Source organism: Cibotium barometz, chromosome 17 (assembly GCF_041138505.1).
Source record: "Cibotium barometz isolate CiBa-2024 chromosome 17, ASM4113850v1, whole genome shotgun sequence".
Classification (NCBI taxonomy): Eukaryota; Viridiplantae; Streptophyta; class Polypodiopsida; order Cyatheales; family Cibotiaceae; genus Cibotium; species Cibotium barometz.
Window position 1 is genome coordinate 35,055,911 of NC_141062.1, and position 22,750 is coordinate 35,078,660.

The 22,750-nt window shown below is 44.3% G+C and overlaps 1 protein-coding gene across 1 annotated transcript in view; it reads right to left on the reverse strand.

The window, feature by feature from the left end:
• Positions 1-2,837: 2,837 nt before the first annotated feature.
• LOC147629925 (GTP-binding protein At2g22870-like) overlaps positions 2,838-22,750 on the reverse strand; it is a 30,610-nt gene continuing 10,697 nt past the window's right edge. The window contains exons 2-4 of the mRNA XM_086811449.1: positions 4,909-4,978; positions 4,655-4,817; positions 2,838-3,386 (exon numbers count right to left, since the gene is read on the reverse strand). Coding sequence (XP_086667575.1) covers positions 3,171-3,386; positions 4,655-4,817; positions 4,909-4,978 — 449 coding nt within the window. The 3' untranslated portion in view covers positions 2,838-3,170. The remainder of the gene's footprint in view (positions 3,387-4,654; positions 4,818-4,908; positions 4,979-22,750) is intronic.

Here is a 22,750-nt window from a genome sequence, read left to right on the forward strand (position 1 = left end):
GTCTTTGTACCTTGACAAAATTGCACAATCTTTAATACTTTACACTGTTCAACACAAAATCTTTGAAAAATTTATGCGCAACCTCTAAAAATTTTAAAGTGCTCTAAAAATTCTGCACAAGAACCAAAATCTTTGCATAGCAGCTTGAAAAACTTTGCATAGTAATCTAAAATTTCTACAACAAATCTTACATAGCAATCTGAAATTTTTATCCCAAATCTTGCACAGCAATTTGAAATTTTTGCACACTTCTTGAAATTACACCAAGATTCTGCAGAGCAACCTTTTTGCAGTATTCTTTCAAAAAAAACTCAAAGAGTTGACAATATAAGATTTCAATCTTGAAGAAATAAGGACTCTAAGGATTAACGTATACTCCCTAAGCAAGAAATCACTCAATGTTAGTTACTGAAATTTTTGTAAATCCTAATTTCAAAAATAAAAAAAATTCAAGAAATCAAGATCAAGAAGATAAAAACTTTTAAGAAATTAATTAGTAAGATGAATTAGGATTTTAAAAATAGTGATTTATAACAAATTCAAAAATAATTAATACAAATTTCATTGCTAATCTTATCAACTCAAGAAATCGATAAATTTAAAAATTATGTAAAAATCAATTTAAAAAAATTAACACTAATCATGATAAAAAAATGTATTCTGAAAACTGAATTAATTGTAATCTAAAAATGATTAACTTTCTAATCAAAGCATCAAAATCTAAACCTAAAGCTTTGATACCAATGAAAGAAAGTAACATCTTGATTAGCCTTAGATTAACTTAATTAGCTTTGATCAAAAAAAGAACAATGGAAAGTAAAGTGTAATGATAGTCCAAAGACTTTCAAAGGTTCAAAAGGTATATCAAGGATATATCATAAGGTCTCAAAAGGTATAATAGTCCTAACGCCCATGTCTTTTATAGTCCCAAGGCCCATGTGCCCTAATCCCACATATAAATGACCCTAAGCCCATGTACCTAAACCCATCCCATGTACATGTGCATCCTAAAACTACTTTGTTACACAATATAAAAGGTCTTAAATAATAAATAAAATTAAAGCTAATGAAGTTGCTAAAAAAATCAACTAAGGCTGTAATATAGTCACATATGAGAGAATGTATATAATGGTAAAGGTAGGACCACACGTGACTAAGCAAACTCACCTAGTGGCCATTCAAGAATAAGGAAAACTCATAATCAAATCATAAAAAATTTAAAACATAAAAGATTAGTGACATAAGAAAAACTAAACAAAATCAAATATATGGCTAGAATGCCATGACCAAAGATGCCAGTAAATAAACCATATAAATGGCCACTTCCTATGAAAAATAGTGTCCATAAAATTTGTAAAGGTTTCACATGATCTCATTACATTGTGATAATGTGGTGTCGAAGCTTTTCATATGAACTTATTGACATACGAGTTGAAGTATGTTGCTTTAAGAGTATTACATGCCAAAAGCTTTTAATTATTGAGTTAAGCTAATGGTCGAAGAGCTAACATATGAATAACTTCCTCAATAATGAGTTATGTGTAAAGATGGTCATGCTAGTTTATGGTCACATTGAATTGATCAAGGTGGGGGTAAAAGAGAAGACATGGGATGAGTTTCGTCTGACTAAAAATCAATCACCTAGATGTGTTTAAGGAGAAGCAAGGCTCGTGAGTGGAGTGCATATACCTTGATTGGCAAAGGGCTCTTGTCATGGCCATAACTGTAGGCAAGACTTACAACTCACGTTAACTAGAAGGCGGGTGACTTAGAAGTCGACATAGAGCATGGAAGGTGTTTACTGTGCATACAACAAGTTGGTTATATTACTATGGGGAAGGAGAGGGGGAGAGAAAGAAAGAACGTGCGCAAGTTACTTAAATTAAACGTCTCCTAAAGACCCAATGGGTCAATGAGACGAAAGTGAGAGAGTTTGCGTACTTGAATAAGTCCAAAAAAAAAATTATATGTAAAATTTACACATGAGAAAGTGCATGTCAAGGTAAGGAAGCAAGTATGTATAGAAATAGTTTGTAATATATATATATATATATATATATATATATATATATATAAAAGACTTAACTACGAATGATTGACACCACCTAATGAAAAAAGGCTGAAAGAGTGTGTGCATGTGTGAGGGAGATATATATATATATGCTCTTCTCTATAGAGGTCAGCCCTTCCCCTAATGTCCACAATTCTAACATCCCAAGCCCCCCAACCCCCAAAAAAATAAATTAAAAAAGCCCTCGTAAATTCTGAGAGAGAGAGAGAGAGAGAGAGGGAGAGAGAGAGAGAGAGAGAGGCCCAAGGATGAAGTTGGGCTACGCTTGTGCATGTGAAGCCGACCATAGCACATGAAGAGAGAGATCTTGCTTCCATAGGCAAAACTCAATGCCACGCGTTAAAATGCATTAAGGGCTTGATAATACATCCCACACAAAACATATCTTTCCAAATCTAAGCTCCCAAAATCTCTTTAAACCTGAATATGAATTTTATTTTCGCCATTTTGCTAAGGATTGGTTTCCTCTACAATTAAAAAAGAAAGATTATGAGGACCACATATCAATTGAAATATCCATCTTAGACTATTCTTCTCTTTCACCTTCAGGCTTGCGTGAGGACTCACAATCTGTCTCATTGCATCACCAATGGCTTTAAGATCTCTTTGCTAGTTTCCTAGCCCATGATGTGTTGAATTTACATGCACCACAATACCTTCAACTATAAGCATCTAAACCAAGCCTAAGTTCTAGTTGTTTTAACTTTTCGCCTTAACTAAATCCAATGGGACTATGTGCACAGCACAATGCTTTCTCTTGCATTGATTTTCTTTTTCCCTAAGAATCTCTTGCATTGATTTTATCAATGACCTCTCTTCATTTTCAAAGCTTGTACTGCCATTTCCAAACCCCTTAAAAAGTGTGCATACAAATAACAGCACAGGAACCCGTCACGCATTCCAAATGGCATAGCATGCATAGCAATGGCTGATAATATCCTCGTGCACAAAGCTCGCCTCTAAAGTGCAGAAGCCTTCGTTCTGGCCTTTATATGAGCAATTATGACGCGAATGAATGATATATGTGGAACTTGCATCTAAACATGCAAAGGGTGTGGGTTCTCACTTCACTCGTAGAGGAAAAATAAATCAATGCACACTAACTGCTCCAGTAGTTCCGAAGCTGTGCCATATGCATCAACAATGCATCCTTCCCTTGATTTGTCACACAGCTTGTCATGATCCAAGGAGGCAACTGGTCAAAGGACTCCTTCAACAACCTTAAATAATCCTTCAAATTCTCTTCTGGCGTCCTCCCTCCATTCTTTTTCTTCTTTTTCCTGTCACACTTTGTGAAGACTATTGTCAAAGGAACCTGCAAGCATATGAGTGCATCCAACCACAATGTGAGACCAATTACCAAGGCATTACAGTACAGTTATAGTTAATAATATATATACTATGTATTAAATTTATTGATTTATAATGATCAAAGGAATCTGCAAGTGCATCTATCACAAACAGAGGCCAAATAGGAAGGCACTATAATGCAGACCTAACTATTAATATAGATGAAATGTGTGATTTTATTTACATACAATAGTCAGAGAAAATCTGCAAGTGCATCGAACCACCAATTATCAAGGCATAGCAGTGCAGATCAAGCATATATATTTACATACAATTTTATATTTATGTTTAGCAGTGCAGCAAAACTATTTCAAATTTATATTCCTATACATATAGATAATTCAATGTTTTAATATATCTGTTTCACATAGTAAGTGTATGTGTATTAACGTATGTGAGCGACTACATAAACTTAATATCTATAACATGTGTTTGAATACAGCTTACTCCCTCTCCACGTGGTCAAACACAAGGGAGAAAAGTGGCCATGGAGAAAGGAGGATTTTTGGATTTTTGAAATTTGAAATGAAGGTGTAATTTTTCACACTTGGCTTCGCTGCAGTAGCGCGCAGGTCACCTATTTGTGTATATATGTTGTGAAGGACAGACTGGGTGCTGACAGCCAGCCCAGACAGAGCGGGTAGGCCAAACAGCTGTAAACGCAGGTCCAGGGCAGGTCAGGCAACAGTTATGGGGCCGATCGAGCAGGCCAACCCCTAGAAGGGACCCCAAATTGCCCTACAAATAGGCATGTCCCCCTCCCTCATTAGTCAGACAACAATCAAGCTGCCTCCTTCAGCCAAAGAGGGTCTTTGCTTGCGTTGGAAGGCAGGGATCAACAGCGTTTGGAGAACGAAGTGCGTTCCATTAACTTGGGCCCTTCCTTCTGAGCGTTGATCTATTTTGTAACTTCCAAACAGCCATTTGTACTCTTTTTCTGTTGTATATTTGGGCTTGGGCTCTTGGATTTGATACATGTTAAGAGTAGATTACTACATGGATATAAATAGATGTATGTGTGTACATGTGTGTATTTCTAGTACTCATGTATGGGTATATGTGTTCTTTACGTTACCACATATTTGTCACATCGTTATCACATACATCCCACATACGTAAGTGCTTACATAAATACATATATGTGTGTATAGGTGTACACGTGCATGCGTTAAATACATACAAGCATATTATATCATTGAAAATAAAATAAACATAATAGAGTTCTGTCATCACCTTATTTTGGTGAAGCCACGAGGCATACTCCAAATCAATCTGTTGTGGCGGGATGCTTGCATCAATTAAAAGCATAACACAAACTAGGCTTTTTGAACGAAGAAAGAAGTCCTTCGTGAAACGATCCCACGAAGCCCGGATTGCACTCGGTACCTTGGCATAACTGTACAATTCAAAGTCACAAAGTAAGGTTTATTAAGGTCTCCCTCTGGGACTTCAAAATCACGTATGGACCTGAAGGTAGAAGGGTTTACCCATAGCCTGGTAGATCAACTAGGTACCAGCTCTTGTTGATGATAAAATGATTGATAAGTTGGGTTTTGCCTGCAAGTCAAAAAATATATATATATATATATCATTTGCTAGGCCCAATCGAACAAATGTATGAGCTACGAAATATCCATCATATAGCTAATGAGATACAATAGGACTTCACGGAAATAGGCTAGAAAGCAGCTAAAAACTGGCATTTATGTGGCCCCCAAGCAGCACAGGCCGCACTACAGGGGCTTGGCTTCTGCAAAGGACAAAAGTGGGGTCCCAATAGAAGGGAACCGGCAAACCTGCTTGGGGAGAAATTTTTCCCCAATGGGGCTTAGCCTCCTCATTTGAGCATTCATTCCTCATTTTGCAGACCGAAATTCCACAGCCATACGCTTTGGACGACTACCTGAGCTTGGGTTGTACCTCATCATCCCTGAAAACATGTGGATAGCACACTTACTGCATAGCTGAGTTTAAGCTTTTGATCAGAAACTCAAACTATACCAGAGACTGTGTAAGGCCTATTAGTCCAAGTGCTCGTGAATAACTAAGACAGAAGCAACAGAACACTAGAAGTACACACAAATACCTAAACTACTAATGAACTAAATAACTTCCAAGAGCAGAACTCTCATATGGCTAGAGGGTCAAAATTAAAAATACTAAAAAATGCAGTCCATTGAGAACCTCTATGACCCACACAGGCTAAGCCAGACGTCGAATGCAAAATCTGAAAAACTATAATGATGAAAACAGGTGTTCTTTGTTTCCAGGGCAGGGCGGGGCGGGGCGGGGCGGGGCGGGCGGGGCGGGGCGGGGGGGAGGGGGTGTCACAAAATTCCTTACAGCTTCTATTTTTCTACTGTTCATGTGTGGCATGTGGAACCTGACATGACATACATGTATGTGTGTGTGTGGTATATGGAGCCTGACATGACAGTAAATGTATAGCTGGTGTAGCCTGACATGATAGTACATGTGTGGCTAGTGGGGCCTGACATGGTGTATATGTATGGCCATGGAGCCTGACATGATGAAAGTCTCTGGGACTAGCTATCTTGGAGATCTTGTGTATTTATGTTCTGGTAAGGTTTCGAAAGGATCATGAGCCCTGGACATTTTATCGGATACAACTGAGTAGATAGGTGTTACTTCCAAAATAATTGCACTCATGTGTGTGCATGACTTTAATTTTATCTTTGGATGACTTGTCTTGTTTGCTGCACAATGCCTGCGATTTATGCCTGTGTTGTTCATGGGGCCGGCGATGCCTGGGCACCTTGTGGACGTGTATGTGCACACCTGTTTGGGACTTACAGGTGGTCTACATGTGTTTTGCAGGTGGTAAGTATTCCCAAAAATTCAATTTACAGCTTTGTGAGTTCACATGTTAATAATTATGGATGCAGGTTCACACTCGCTTATAAGTGACCGGACAACTTATAAGTGAGTACACATTGAGCACGACTTATTTAATACACGTGGCGGCCAAAGATCGGGCACTGGACAGCCCCTTCATGTAGGCGCCCCTTTCTGGACCAAAAAAGCACACGTGTGGCCTATTTTCAGCGGGAAGCCTCTATTATTGACAAAACTCCGGGGAGTGCATGCTTTTCAAGGGTGCACGAGGGCTGGTCGGCTGGTTTTCAGCCTGTTGGCAAGTTTCTACAGCCATCCATCGCGACTGAAGTTCACCGGATGCATGGGAGAAGCTAGCCGACTCCTTCTGCATGTTCTCCACTGCTGGCCGGGGGATTTACAACTTGAATAGAGGCTGGACAGAGGTTAAAAACAGGGAGAAACAGCTGGTCGTGGGCTGGTAGACAGTTTTCCTTCCGACCGGAGGTTTGCAGGCTTGTGCACAATTGCTGGTCGCTTTCTTCTGTGGCTACTGAGGGCTGGTCGACTTGCTCTATGAGCTAGACAGGAGGAAGATGATGATGTTGAGTTGTCCGGAGCTAATGTGGGAGTGCTATGGGCTGTCCATAATTGTCCTCCATGTGCTTGATGCCGGGAATGCTCACTTGTGCTGAAATTGTCAGCAAATTCAGATTTTGTGATGTTTTTCTTGTTTTCATATTGTATTGGAAGAAACAGGTGCAACCAGTGGGGTGAACCCTGGGCACCCACAAAGTTGTATTGGAAGCAGACTCCTTTTTGGTAATCTAACCATAAAGGGGTGCAGCTTTGTCATCTTGTTTTATCTGGCATGCATATGTGTATTTTCAGATTTCATTGATTGATTAGATTTTCCGTGTTCAGTTGCCCCTTCCGTTTACATTGGTATCATAGCCCAGCTTTCTATACAATTATGCCTAATATGATGCTGGATATGGCTGTAAGGAGTCATTATCCATGAGAGAAGGTTGGGATTCTGAGGTAGCCCTCATCTTATTGTCGCACCTCGAAAGAGGTTACCTTTGGTTTAAGCGGCCGTGAGCGTGTGGAAAGACTTCGTGGCCCTCCTATCTATGTAGAGACACTGTTGCACCCTTGCAGTCTATTCGGTATCATACTTGGAAAACTGGTAGAGAGCGATTCTGGGGCACAGAAAATTCTTTTCTTTCTGAAAAGCTGAAAGATACATTATGGCCAGCCAGTCTGATCATTCTATGGAGGACTCTCTCACCCGTATTCGCCGCATGCGGAGAGAAGATAAAAGACAGGGATCATGTTGGAGCTTTCGCGGGTAATGATCCACCGTTATCTGCCAGGGCTGAGGATCAGTAGGATATTGATGCCTTGATGAATGAGCTTGAAGAGCTCCATGCTTTGCAAAGAGATCCTGATGTACAGAGGGTCATAGAGTCAAAGTCTCATGTCAAGGCTGATGTGGTCACTTTTGATGCAATTGCCTAACAGATGGGAATCAACAAACCTCGAGAGTTGGCTGTTGCTTATCTAAAAAGCCGTGGCGAAGTTGTTTCCGATGATGATGGCAAGTGGGTCTTCACACGGCAGCCTCGCAGACTATCCCGTGAAGGGAATTCCGATGATGTTATGAGAGAGGGGGCATGCAGCCCGAGCAAGTGATGTAAGTGGGCATGCAGCCCGAGCTAGTGTTTTGAGGGGGCTTGCAGCCCATGCAACAGATTTGAGGGAGCATGCAGCCCGAGGAGATGATGTACATCAACATGCAGCTCGTGGGAATGATGAGGGGTTTTCAGCCCATTTGATGTTAGCACTTTCATCCCCTTTCTGCTCACTTTTGGTGCCCATTTGGTGAAACCGATCCCGTCAAGTGGGAATAGACTCGGTTGGACACCCACACGCATAATAGCACAACTGAAATTTCACAATATAAATGGACAACTCAATAACAACTGAAAACTGAAATGAAATGAAATGTTGATCAATGGACACCAGCACTGGGGCCGGAACGGGCCCAACCCCCCCCCCCCCCCCCTCAATATATGATATATTATTGGGAGTATTTAAGAGATACAATGCTCCATGGGTTCAATGAACCAGATGATGTCCATGTACAACTTGCAGTAGACGTTCGAAGGAGAGCGATCCACTTGAAGAAGTCTAATCTCTACGGTCCCGTGCCTTCACTGGAATCCGCAGAGAGCGCCCCACTGGTGTTCCAGGACCACGCACAAACAGGCGCTCCCGTACTAACGCCTGCCTCTCTCCCGATCTCATGGACCGTGGTTCTCCAGAAGCTTGGACTACCCGGCACCGAACGGGTGTTAGCAGCAGAGAGTATCCCTTATAAGATGAAAGGAGAAGTCTCTATTACTGCTATTGCTGCCAGCCTGCAGGTGAGAGAGTCGCCTGTAGCTCGCTAGTGGGAGAACAAATATCAGAGGCACCTAAGTGCAACTGCATAGGAGCTAGAAAAGGACACCTGGGCTAGCTGCCTGCTGGCCAGAGAGGAGCGAGAGAACCTACGCACAGTCACCTGCAAGGAAGGAGAGGACAGCCGCTGCAGAGCAAGGTGGAGAAGGTGGCGTCTGGGCGCAACCGCCTGCTGGCCAAAGAGCAGTGATATCTGTGCATAGCCGCCTGCAAGGTGGAAAAGGTGGTGTCTAGGCGCAGCCGCCTGCTGGCCAAAGAGCAGTGATGTCTGTGCGCAACCGCCGCCTGCAAGGTGGAAAAGGTGGTGTCTGGGCGCAGCCGCCTGCTAGCCAAAGAACAGTGAGGTCCTGCACACGGTCACCTGCAGGGCAAGAAGACAGCCGACTACAGGGCAAGATGATGAGGTCGCCTGCACAGCCGTTTGCAAGGTGGATAGCCGGATGAAACGATCGCCTGCACAGTCCCATACCGATAGCTGGATGAAGCGGTCACCTATATGTAAGCGTTGGAGAGGGCACACGTCCAACAGCTGGCCGGCCCACCTAGCTTGCATGGAGGCGGCCAGTTCCAAAGGTTCCAAGGTGGGGGGTGGGTAGGTGGCCATGCACCCACCCCCACACACGAGGGGTTCCCTTTCCCACCATGACTCAAACGTGGGTGCCCAAAATGGGTGCCCACCCTTCTAAAAGTACCATGAAATATTGGGAAGGGTGCCCACTCATTAATGAGTGTGAAACTGCAACCTTATAAAAAACAAAGGTTAAAAAGAATGCTAAGAAATAAACAAATGCAATACACTTACCACTTGTTCACACGCAATGGCAGGCATCCCCGCTCAGTAAGTGGCACGTCAAACAGGCAAACACAAGAATACAAGTCATGCAAAAACAGTTCCAAACATGCAAAACATGAATGCATGTGCAAACAGTATCATGGACATATCTCCCGTTCATGGAACAAGTACTAAACATTTCTGTCGGGCACAATGATGGCACGACAGAAAACATAAATCCTGGTCTTCCTATGGAGTGACAGTCCCATAGGTAAGACACAGATCCAGGCACAAGCCTCCCTCTTCTACGAAAGCTTTGTTTGAGATAAATAATATCTCAAGCTTTCATGATCTGTCTTGACTACAAATTCAGCACCAAGAAGATAATGTTTCCATATCTTTAAGGCATGAATTATAGCCAAGAGCTCTTTCTCATAGATATCCATATGAAGCTCAGCATCATGCAAACGACGGCTCTCATATGCAACTGCATGCCCTTCTTGATTTAGGACAGCTCCTATGCAGTCGCCACAAGCATCACATTCCACTATGAATGACCTTTGTAAGCCGGAAACAATCAATATGGGTCCACATATGATAGCATGCTTGAGTTGCAAGAAGGCATCCTGTTCTTTTGGAGTCCATTTGAAAGTAGTTTTCTTCTTTGTGAGATTATGTAGAGGGGTGGCTATCATAGCAAAATGCCTTATGAAACGCCTATAATAAGAACATAATACCAGAAAACTACATACTTGATGTACATTTTGCAACTCTGGCCAATTCCGAATGGTTTCTATCTTTGCAGGATCCATTGTTACTCCATCCTTGGATACAATGTGACCCAAATAATGTATCTCTGAAAGAAAGAACTCACTTTTCTTGGCATTAATGAAAAGTTTATACTTCCGCAACTCTTCGAACACTGTGACCAAATGAGTTCTATGTTCCTTCTCATTCTTGGAGAAAACCAAGATGTCATCAAAGAATACACCTGTGAATTTGCGATGGGGTCGGAATATCCTATCCATCATACGATTAAATGTGGCGGGAGCATTGGTGAGACCAAAAGGCATCACCAAAAATTCATATAATCCAAAAGCTGTCCTGAATGCAATTTTGTGGACATCTTGTGGCACCACTCGTATTTGGTGATAACCACTCTTCAAATCAAGACGGCTAAAACAAGCCGAGCCTTCAAGCTTATCCAAAATGTCATCAATACGCGGGATTGGGAATCTATTCTTGATGGTGAGCTTATTTAAAGCTCTATAATCCACACACATGCGGAATGACCCGCCTTTCTTTTGAACAAGAAGCACGGGAGAGCAATAAGGTGAGGAACTTGGCTGAACCAAACCTTTCTCTAAAGTGGAGAACTGCCTGGCACAAGATCTATGCGATGATCCTCGGGCCTTTGGGGAGGTAATTCACCTGGCAATGCATCAGTAAAACAATCGTTGAATGCATGAAGAAAATTCAACCTATCGTGAGTCAAAGCATCCACATTTTGATGACTTGGTACAATGCTATCACGAACAAAAGCCAAGTATGCAGAAAGACTCTTTTTCATTGCTTTATTAATCTGGATGTGAGATACAAGTGGGATGGAATCCCCTTCCTTGCCGGCATCAATGATATGCATGCGGCCTCTATGCATAAAAGAAATCATGTTTGTCTTGTACTCTTTGCGGGGCTCAAGCCTATGATGCCATGGCTTGCCAAGCAATACATCACATCCATTAAGTGGTGCAACTAAGAAATGCTCATGATCAAGGTAACCCTGGATATGTATGCGCAACTTCCCTATTAGTGGGGTAACCTGCACCTCTTTACCAACAAAGGCACCTCTGCTTCAATTTGAGGTCCCATGTTCTCAACCTCAATACCCAAGGCAGCTGCCATCTGAATAGAGATGAAGTTATCGGTTGCACAATCATCAAACATAAATGAGGCGGGCTGATCCTTGATTTGACCCCATGCTTTGCATACCATCCGTTCTTTTGCATCATGTTTTGTGTTTCCCTGCACATCGGGAACTGCATGCACATTAGCCTTGGTTTGCTTGTCCTCATGCTTTGGTTTGCGGTCACGGCATTGTCTAAACATGTGCTCTTTGCTGCCACAAGAAAAACATTTCCCCTCCTTGGCATATTACTCCCTTTGCTCGGAGGTCAAGCTAAATTTGTTCTTCTTTGGGTCATGATCTTTAGATGAGGTATTTTCAGCTTTACCTCCCTTCTGGATCTCTCGGAAGCTCTTTTTAGGTGACTGTCCACCTTTTTGCAGATTTGGAACGGCCTTATCTTTGCCCTTTGAACCGCCTTGATCTTGCTTAATTTTGAGCACCAATTGCTCCGTAGCAAGAGCAGAGGCTATAAGCTCTTGCAAAGTGTGTTTCGGGTGCAATGCCCGAACAATAAGCTGGTTGCAATCCGGAGCGAAACTTCCTCTTTCTTTCATCCTCAGTGATTTGCATAAAAGGAGTTACCTCAAGCAACACTTTTCAAAACTTATTGACATGTTGTTGCACACTTTCATTATCTCTTTACTCAAGTCTATCCCACTTTTGGGTGAGAGTTTGCTCCGCATTAGGTGGCAAGAACTGGGCATAAAATATGTCCTTAAACTCTTTCCAAGTGCAAATGGGGTCTTTGGTAGCTCCCAGGAGGTTTGTTGGTGGTGTTCCACAAAACCAGAGGGGATGGCAATCCTGTGAGCCAGATAGGTTCTTTCTGGTGATCCACCAATGAGCAGCGGTCCCCTTCAAGAACATGCTAGCATGGCGTACTTTAAACTTCTCAGTGAAGTCCTCATCACTAAAAGCAATGTCAAACTGTGCCACAAATGCTAACACTTTGAAAGCATCATGCTCTCCACGAAAAACATCAAACTTAACGGACTTGTCACCTGCTTTAAATTCCTTGAGCTTTCTGGCATGAGGCTCATGGTCCTCTCTTTTTCTTTTCCCCTTATCCAACGGGGCAGCCCTATTTGCATGGGCTCCATGGGCCATCATGGAAGTTTCATGAAGCACGGTGGCATGTGCTCCACGAACCTGAGAATCAGATGCATGTGACCTTCCTGCATAAGGCAATGTCTCTCCATGAGACAACTCAGTAGGCAAGATTTAGCTCTTGCTCGTGTGCCTGCAAAAGCTTTCTCATATGCTCCAATTCAGCCCTCATTGCATCAGGCTCTTCTTCTTGCATAATTGTCTTTCCACGAGACAGTTGTCCCCTCGAATCACTATCATTCACCCTCTCAAGGGGCTTGTGCCTTCCCTGTAAAGCATCAGAACCACGTGAGGCACTCGATGGGCCCTTCAAATTAGGCACTTCCAAAGGGTTGCCTTGGCTGTCCATTGTGTTAAGTGTGCTAGAAGCGGGGTGTCCAATACACGTTTGTTTCCCCACTAAGAAGAGGGAAATAACCGTGCTCTGATACCAATTAAACCGATCCCGTCAAGTGGGAATAGACTCCGTTGGACACCCACACGCGTAATAGCACAACTTAAATTTCACAATATAAATGGACAACTCAGTAACAACTGAAAACTGAAATGAAATGAAATGTTGATCAATGGACACCAGCACTCGGGCCGGAACGGGCCAACCCCCCCCTCAATATATGATATATTATTGGGAGTATTTAAGAGATACAATGCTCCATGGGTTCAATGAACCAGATGATGTCCATGTACAACTGAGATGAATACAGTTACCAAACAAGAGACTTGAAGTAGACGTTCAAAGGAGAGCGATCCACTTAAAGAAGTCTAATCTCTACGGTCTCGTGCCTTCACTGGAATCCGCAGAGTGCGCCCCACTAGTGTTCCAGGACCACGCACAAACAAGCGCTCCCGTACTAACGCCTGCCTCTCTCCCGATCTCATGGACCGTGGTTCTCCAAAAGCTTGGACTACCTGGCACCGAACGAGTGTTAGCAGCAGAGAATATCCCTTATAAGATTTATAAGATTTACATCACAGACCTTTGCTTAAATCTCAATCCACTTACCTTGCAAAATAATGGGTATGGCCTTCAGAAGTAGTAGGCACCCACATATGAAAGGAGAAGTCTCTATTACTGCTGTTGCTGCCAGCTCGCAGGTGAGAGAGTCGCCTGCAGCTCGCTAGTGGGAGAACAAATATCCGAGGCGCCTAAGTGCAGCTGCATAGGGGCTAGAGAAGGACACCTGGGCGCAGCCGCCTGCTGGCCAGAGAGAAGCGAGAGAACCTGCGCACAGTCACCTGCAGGGCAAGAGAGGACAGCTGCCTGCAGAGCAAGGTGGAGAAGGTGGCGTCTGGGCGCAACCGCCTGCTGGCCAAAGAGCAGTGATATTTGTGCGCAGCCGCCTGCAAGGTGGAAAAGGTGGTGTCTGGGCGCAGCCGCCTGCTGGCCAAAGAGCAGTGATGTCTGTGCGCAACCGCCTACAAGGTGGAAAAGGTGGTGTTTGGGCGCAGCCACCTGCTGGCCAAAGAGCAGTGAGGTCCTGCGCACGGTCACCTGCAGGGCAAGAAGACAGCCGACTGCAGGGCAAGATGAAGAGCCGTCTGCAAGGTGGACAGTCGAATACCGATAGCTGGATGAAGCGGTCGCCTATATGTAAGCGTTGGAGAGGGCACACGTCCAACAGCTAGCCGGCCCACCTAGCTTGCATGGAGGCGGCCAATTCCAAAGGTTTCAAGGTGGGGGGTGGGTAGGTGGCCATGCACCCACCCCCACACACATGAGGGGTTCCCTTTCCCACCATGACTCAAACGTGGGTGCCCACCCTTCTAAAAGTACCATGAAATATTGGGAAGGGTGCCCACTCATTAATGAGTGTGAAATTGCAACCTTATAAAAAACAAAGGTTAAAAAGAATGCTAAGAAATAAACAAATGCAATACACTTACCACCTGTTCACACGCAATAAAACTCGTCAGAAGACAAAGCAAACTCCACGACTCACTGGCAGGCGTCCCTGCTCAGTAAGTGGCACGTCAAACAAGCAAACACAAGAATACAAGTCATGCGAAAACAGTTCCAAACATGCAAAACATGAATGCATGTGCCAACAGTATCATGGACATATCTCCCGTTCATGGAACAAGTACTAAACATTTCTGTCGGGCACAATGATGGCACGACAGAAAACATAAATCCCGGTCTTCCTATGGACTGACAGTCCCATAGGTAAGACACAGATCGAGGCACGAGCCTCCCTATGGAATGACAATCCCATAGGCAAGACACGGCACAAATACTGGCTCTTCCATGGCGTGACAATCCCATGGATAGAACACAGTCCAGGTCATACACGGGTGGCACCAATCTGGCTCCCGTCCATACGACACCATCCCGCTAACACACGGGTGGCACCAGTCTGGCTCCCGTCCATGTTATGCAAAAATATTGGCCCCTTCACATGAGACACCGGCCTCGCCTCAAGTGAACGAGACACAAATCTGGAGATAGACCAAATGGTCGGCCAATTGGTGACATTTGGTCCCTTTTGTATGGCCCTTGATTGTGGGCTGGCCACCCCTTTTTCTCCTATTTTTCTAGGATTTTTCCAAGCCTTTTTGGTATTTTACCAGTCGGCCAGTATTAGCATCCCCAGTCGGCCAACATACCTCACCTATAAATAGTAGGTGCTGGCCTCTCATTTCTCATTCAATAATGTGCATATTTGCTCCCTCACTTATGAGACTTGTAGTGTCTTGCTTGGGACTGTTTTGCTTCAGTATATTCAGCATAGTTTGCTCTGTATCTCTCTCTCTCTCTTGAACTCTCTATTCAGCACACTCTAGTGCTCCTTTGCTTCCGCTCTATGCACTCTTTCATGGTATCATCGCTCCCGGTTTAGCAACCTCTTTGCTGCCCCAGATTCAGTGCTGTTTTCAGCACCCTCTCCTCTGTGTTTTTTTTCTCAGATTTGCAACCCCTTTGCTGCTGCGTTTTCTGGGGACAGCACCTGCTGGTCACATCTCCTACAGATTGGCTTCACCGACACAGCCATCAGGTATTCTTTGATCAGTGTTTTCTTTTCCACGTGGAGTTTGGACACCAGGCGGCCTGTTTTTTCAGGACAGCATTGGGAGCGATGCGTATGCACATATTTCGAAGGAGTAGAGGGGGAAGCTTGACTCCAAAACCTGCAAGCTTGTATTTGTGGGGTATAATTCTCTTTCCAAGGGATACAGATTGTATGATCCAGAGAGGAATGAGATTGTTGTCAGCCGACATGTGGTCTTTGATGAGCATGTTCCAGTATCCACTGTCAAGGAGCCGCCACTTCTTGGAGATCTAGAAGAGTCTGATGATGATTCCCAGACCATTGTTCTAGTTGGTCAACCACAGTCAGTACAAGAGGTTGAGCCCGCAGCTGGAGTAGAGCCCCCGCAACGGCAGGAGGCTCCACGATCTGTTCGAGTACCCAAGTGGTTGATGGACGCCCTTCGGGAGTCAGTATGGCTATTCGGCTTCTCTCCAAGCTTCCCGAGAGGTTTGATGCATACTTTCAGTCTCTTGTTTCTTCTCCTCGTCCTGTTCCAGTTACTTGGGATGAAGTTCTCCCCTCTGTTATGCAGATTGAGTCTCACTTCGAGGAGCGGACTCGCACCTCTGGTGGCCCTGATGGAGCTTTGGCAACGCGAGACAAAGGAAAGAATCAACAAAAGAAAGGGAAAGGGGGTTCTGACAAGAACTCCAAGGATTCCGACAAGGATAAAGACAACAACAAATCTTCAAAGAATAAGGACATTGAATGTCATTATTGTGGCAAGAAGGGTCATAAGTCACCCCAATGTCACAAGAAAAAGCGTGATGAAGCAGCAAAGAACTCTTCCTCTACGGCAGTGTCTCAACCCAAGAAGGATGATAGCATCCTTCTCTTAGCAGGTACTCGGCGTATACTTGCTCTTGTGACTTCTCAGTCACGATCTTGGATTGTGGATAGCGGTGCTATTGCTCATATGACACCCCATCGAGATTGGTTGGAGGACTTCGCTGCCAGGTCAGGCGAGATCACTCTGGGTGATTCTTCTTCCAAGCCAGTGCATGGACATGGCACTATCCCCATCTTCCGCTCTGACGTTTTGTATATTCTAGATTTGGCTTTTAACCTTTTGTTAGTGAGTGCTCTTACAGTTCAAGGTGCGGAGGTGATCTTTTCTCGTTATGAGATTACCATTCGTGATAAGGCGACTGGTAGCATCTTGGCTCAGGGAGTCCAAGATAGTGGTCTCTACAAGTTGACCGCTCTGCTTTCTTCTGGTGCTTCTTCTACTCTTTGGCATGCTCGGTTTGGCCATTTGAGCTATCAGCTTCTGCAACGAGCTTCAAAGGATGGGTTGGTTGAGGGATTACCGACCATCAAGGCTCCGTCTTCTGCTTGTTCCTCTTGTTTACAGGGGAAGCAACACCGAGCCACCTTTCCAAAGGAGGCGATGCACAAATCTTCAACATCACTTGCTCTTATTCATCCAGACTTATGTGGTCTTATGAGTACCGCATCTTTGAGTAAGGCGTTGTACATGCTCGTGATGGTGGATGATTTTTCTAGATATACTTGGGGTTTTCTTTCTGAAGACCAAGGATGAGGCTTTTCAGCACTTCTGTGATTGGAGAGCTGAGGTGGAAAAAGAGACCGGTCACTCGGTCAAGGCTCTCAGGACCGACAGAGGGGGTGAGTTTACATCCCAGGAGTTTCGGCAATATTGCAAGACCCATGGCATTCAGAGACAGCTTACTACATCATATACTCCATCACAGAATGGAGTTGCCGAAAGGAAGAATAGTACCATTATGGAGATGGCCCATGCTATGCTTGAGCATTCTTCATTACCTCGACATTTCTAGGTTGAGGCGGCTTCCACTGCTGTCTACATTCAGAACAGGTCTCCTACTGCTGCTCTTACAGATAAAACTCCATATGAGGCTTTCCATGGTGAGAAGCCCTCCTTTGTTCATTCCCGGATATTTGGGTGTGTGGCGTATGTTCATGTGCCTAAGGAGCATCGCTCCAAGTTGGACTCGAAGTCTCAATGCATGACTTTTCTCAGATACAGCACTGTGTCCAAGGCATATCGTCTTTATGATCCTCAGGCCGGCAAAGTTGTTGTGAGCCGTGATGTGGTGTTCGATAAGACTCCTACATCTTCAGAGGGGACTGGTGAGCTTCTTCTTCCTCCACCTCCGTCTCCGCCTCCTTCTCCTACTACTCCTCCCGCTGCTTCTATTCCGCCTCCAGCTGTGGATTCTCAGTCAGATGATGATGACTTTGCTCCTCCTCCACCGAGTTCGAGCAGATCTGTGCCTGGATGGTATTCTCAAACAGTTCGTGACTCTGGGTTACGTGAGCTTCCTTCTGCTCCTCCCCCCCGTTCTCTCCGGCGTTCTTCCAGAGTTACAAGGAAACAAATTCATGAGGGCAACATGTTTGTCAATTATGCTCTTATGTCCTCTATCATTAATGGTCCTTCTAATCCCACTTCTGTGGACGAGGCTCTTTCACATGAGCCTTGGCGTCGTGCTATGCAAGCAGAGCTGGATGCTATCGAACGGAATGGCACTTGGATTTTGGTGCTTCGGCCACTGCAGCGTAAGGTGATTGGTGTGCGTTGGATCTTCAAATCGAAGTTCCGAGCTGATGGCAGCTTGGACAAGTACAAGGGGAGGTTGGTTCCAAGGGTTATGCTCAGCGCCCTGGAGTCGACTTCGATGAGACCTTCGCTCCGACAGCCCGAATAACTACCATTCGCACCGTTCTTGCTCTTGCAAGTCATCATAGGTGGCCCGTTTTCCGGATGGACGTCAAGTCGGCTTTCCTTAATGGAGAGCTTACATAGGAGGTTTATGTTGATTAGCCGCCGGGATTTGTTGTTCCAGGCAAACAAGATCATGTGTACCAGCTGAAGAAGGCTTTATATGGTCTGAAGCAGGCTCCGCGAGCTTGGTACCATCGGATTGATGAGTTCTTTCAGAAGCTTGGCCTGCGTCGTTCTCATGCAGATTCGAACCTTTATATCCTCCTTGAAAGGGGGTTGATTGTTATCATTGTGGTCTATGTTGATGACCTCATCTTTACAGGTTCTTATTCTGTTATGGATCCATTCTGTTATGGATGCTTTGGAGACAGAGTTTGAGATGACGGATCTTGGCCTCTTGCATTAGTTTCTCGATTTTGAGATTTGGCAGACCTCGAAGGGCATTTTCTTCTCTCAGCAGAAGTACACACAGGAGATTCTCGACAGATTTCACATGACTAGGTGCATACCAGTATCTTCTCCTATGGATATTGGTGAGAAGCTTCCTCTTCTTGATGCTTCTCCAAGGATTGATCAGGGACAATATCGGGTTCTCGTCGGCTATTTGGTGTGGTTGACCTACTCCCGATTGGACATATGTTTCGCAGTCAGTTTATTGAGTTCTTTCTCATCCAAACCCCGTTAGCAGCATTGGCGTTGTGCTCTCAGAGTTCTTTGGTACTTGCGTGGCACTCTGGACTTTGGCATCTTTTATGGCCAAGGATGCACTCTTGTTGGATGGTCTGATTCACACTCGGCTTGAGATCCAGATACTCGGCATTCGACCACTGGTTGTGTTTTTACACTCGGGTCTGAAGCCATTTCTTGGCGCAATAAAAAGCAGCCTACTGTGGTGCTTTCCTCTATGCCCATTTGGTCCCTTTTGTATGGCCCTTGATCATGGGCTGGCCACCCCTTTTTCTCCTATTTTTTTGGGATTTTTCCCAGACTTTTAGGTATTTTACCAATCGGCCAGCATACATGCTCAAGTCGGCCAGTATTAGCATCCCCAGTCAGCCAGCATACCTCACCTATAAATAGGAGGTGCTGGCCTCTCATTTCTCATTCAGTCTTGTACATATTTGCTCCCTCACTTATGAGACTTGTAGTGTCTCTTGCTTGGGATTGTTTTGCTTCGGTATATTCAGAATAGTTTGCTCCATCTCTCTCTCTCTCTCTTGCACTCTCTATTCAGCACACTCTAGTGCTCCTTTGCTTCCGCTCTGTGCACTCTTTCATTTGAGAGATGTAGAAGATCTTCATGCATTGTTGGTGGTATCTCCACCTTCTAGGTATGTTCCTGCTCCGAAAGTTCCATCCGAGTGGAAGGTGTTACGCGGGAAATCAGTCCTAGATCTGGGCGTCGTCGCCAACGTAGGCATGACGAGGAGGAGGATGTATTAGAGTTTTAGGATGCCCACCATGGCAAGAAGACCAAAGAGCTCAAATCAAGGGACATGCACATTAAATTCCAGAGCTATAATGGAAAGTTGGATACTACCAAGGCACTTGCTTTCATAAGGCAATTTGAATTAGCCTTTTGCACTGAGGAATTTACCGAGAAATCTATGCTCAGGTATGTGGGTATGCATCTTAAAGAGACTGCAAGTGATTGGTGGATGGCAAAGCTTTTGGATAGGCCAGCTGCCCGTACATGGAGTGCTTTCAAAGCAATTTTATGATCAGTTCCTTCCTCACTTTGAGAAGGATGTACGAAAGGAATGGGATTGGCTAACACAGGATGAAGGCGAATCCATTTCTTCTTATGTTTCAAAGTTTTGGCAGATTCTTCTCAAGGTCACACTTTTCATGACGATTAGTGAGGACCAGAAGAAAAGAAGTTTGAGTCAGGGCTGCAACGAATCATTCAAAAGAGCCTTGCAGTGTACCGCCACAACACTTTACAGGAGCTCATATACTCGGCAACTATTTCTAAGGAGTTGCATGGCAAGGGAGCATCAAAAAGGTGAGAATTCAGCTCATACAAGGGAAAATTCAGAGCTGGAAATGAGCAGAAAAAGGGTGGACAACCACCTAAGTTTATGTCTCATGAGTCCAAGGATGCAAAAGGAGGCTCAGAAAAGAAGCCGGGGGGTAAAAAGGATGATCCTAAGCTGTCCAAACAGTATATCTTTGATTGCATGAGAGAGGGGAAGTGCTTCTCATGTGGGAGCAAAGATCACATGAAAGCGCAGTGCCCCCAGAATCTCAAAAAGAATAATGTGTAGGATGCCAAACCGAGTGTGAATGTTATACCCGATGTTCAGGGTAACATTGCACATGAACCAAAGAGTAGGATTTTATGAGCTTGGGGCAAGTTAAAGGACCAAACAGCTTTATTCCTTTTTGATAATGCCTCAACAGACAACTTCATATCCATACACCTGGTTGCTGCTCTTGGGTTAAAGCCTGAGGAATTGGGCATGGACTTTCATGTAGATGTTGCCTTTGAAGGTGTCAAATCCCCACGGATCCCCTCGTGATCGATCTTGGTTCAAGATCGAAACTCGAATCCTGCAAACAAACGAACGAACAAACAAGCAAGGGGGTGCAGGCCTGACTCACCTCCCAACCATGACAGCCGTGGGCGAACCCACAGTCTTGGCTGTCCCCACCGAGCCACGAGCTGAGCTAACTAGGATGACGTACCGACCAATCTCCTCCTCGCGACGTCCCATACGGCCACGAAGCTGCTCCTCGCGGGCCTCGAGACTGCTGTCGGCCTCAGCTGCACAAAGCAGGTGCACGTCTGCACTAGATCCAGGCTCCAAGACCATAGAGCTCTCACGAACTCACGAGAATCTCTATAATACAATAACTAACCTTGGCCATCCTTTTATAGACTCTTGGCCGGTCATCGGGCGTCCACACTTGGCCGCTCGCCCGTCCATACTTGGGTGCCCGCGTGTTAGTATTTCTCTAACTCAGCTCGTCAATCAGCCTGCCTAGTTCCAAGCTTCCCCAAGCCTCGAAACTAGTCTTGCATGCGTATAGCACACGGTAGATACACACTGTGTACATGACATACTCCCCTTCCTCTAAGAGCTCACTCCTGAGCTCACTAAAAAGCCAGGGTAATCTCTCTGAAGAGTAGTCAATGTCTCCCATGTAGCGTCCTCCTCAACACGATCCTTCCACTTGATCTTGTATTCCGTGATAAGCGTATGACGCAATCTTCGTTCACGAAGTCCAAGAATCTTTTCAAGTTCGTGCGGAACAAATGTCATGTCCTGGACATCTATAATTTCTTGAGAAGTAACTAACTGATCTACTCCACCCAGTACTTCCTTAAGTCTACTGACATGAAATACAGGATGAACTTTCACATGAGAAGGCAAATCCAATTCATATGCAACTGAACCAATCCGTCGTGTAACACGAAATGGTCCACAGTATCTAGGGGATAATTTCGAAGATCTACCTGTTCGTAAAGTCTCGGAATCTTTCGGAACTCGCAAATACACCATCGTTCCTTCAGAGAACTCTCTAGGTGAACGATGTCTATTACAATAAAACCTGTCTCGGTCTTGAGCACTTCTAATAGATTCCTTCGCAACTTGTAACATTTCCTACATATCTTGCAAAAAATTACGTGTTGCATCATGCTGAAATCATGAGAATCCTACTGTAACAGGTGATCTTGGTTGAAAACCATACATAAGCATGAAAGGACTAAACCCTGTACTCGTATGCTTAGTACTGCTATATGCAAATTCTAACATAGGAAGATAATCCTCCCATGAACTCTGTCTTTTGGATACATATGCCCGAAGCATATCCTCCAAAATCTGATTCACTCTTTCAGACTGGCCATCAAATTGAGGATGATCTGAGAAACTCAAATTCAAAGTTGTTTCCAACTTCTCGAAAACAAGTTTCCAAAAATCACTCGTAAACTTAAGCTTTTTTTTTTAATGCTTTCGCTTTTGTTTTTTTTTAGGGGAGTTTTAAATTTTTTTTTAAAAAAAGGTTTAAAAATCCTCCTCTCTCAAAGGTTTCAAGATGTTTATTTTTTTTATAAAGAAAAGCGAATATATATATCCATATATATATATATATATATATATATATATATATATATATATATTTATTCACAAAAAAAAACACAAAAGCTAAAGCAAAAGCTAAGCCTGGGAAACCTTTATAAACCCCTCTAGTCGGCTTCTTGCCACACATCTCTCGAGTTCTCAAGTTCTCAAGTTTTCAAGCTCTCAAGCTCTCGAGTTCGTTCACACTTTCATTGTGCAAAGATCGAATTTTCTCTCCACGTACCCTCTTCACGATGTCGACCCAAGAATCAGAGTTGGAGCCCCTCGTGGAACGCGAAGGCTTGCCGGCTACGGAAGGCACTGATGCCAATCTTTTTGACGAGTTTGTGTCAAAATCAGATTTCCAAGAGTTCAAAGTAGCTCTCGAAGCTTCTTCGGCGGAACGTCAGACACAAATCGCAGCCCAGATGCAGGCT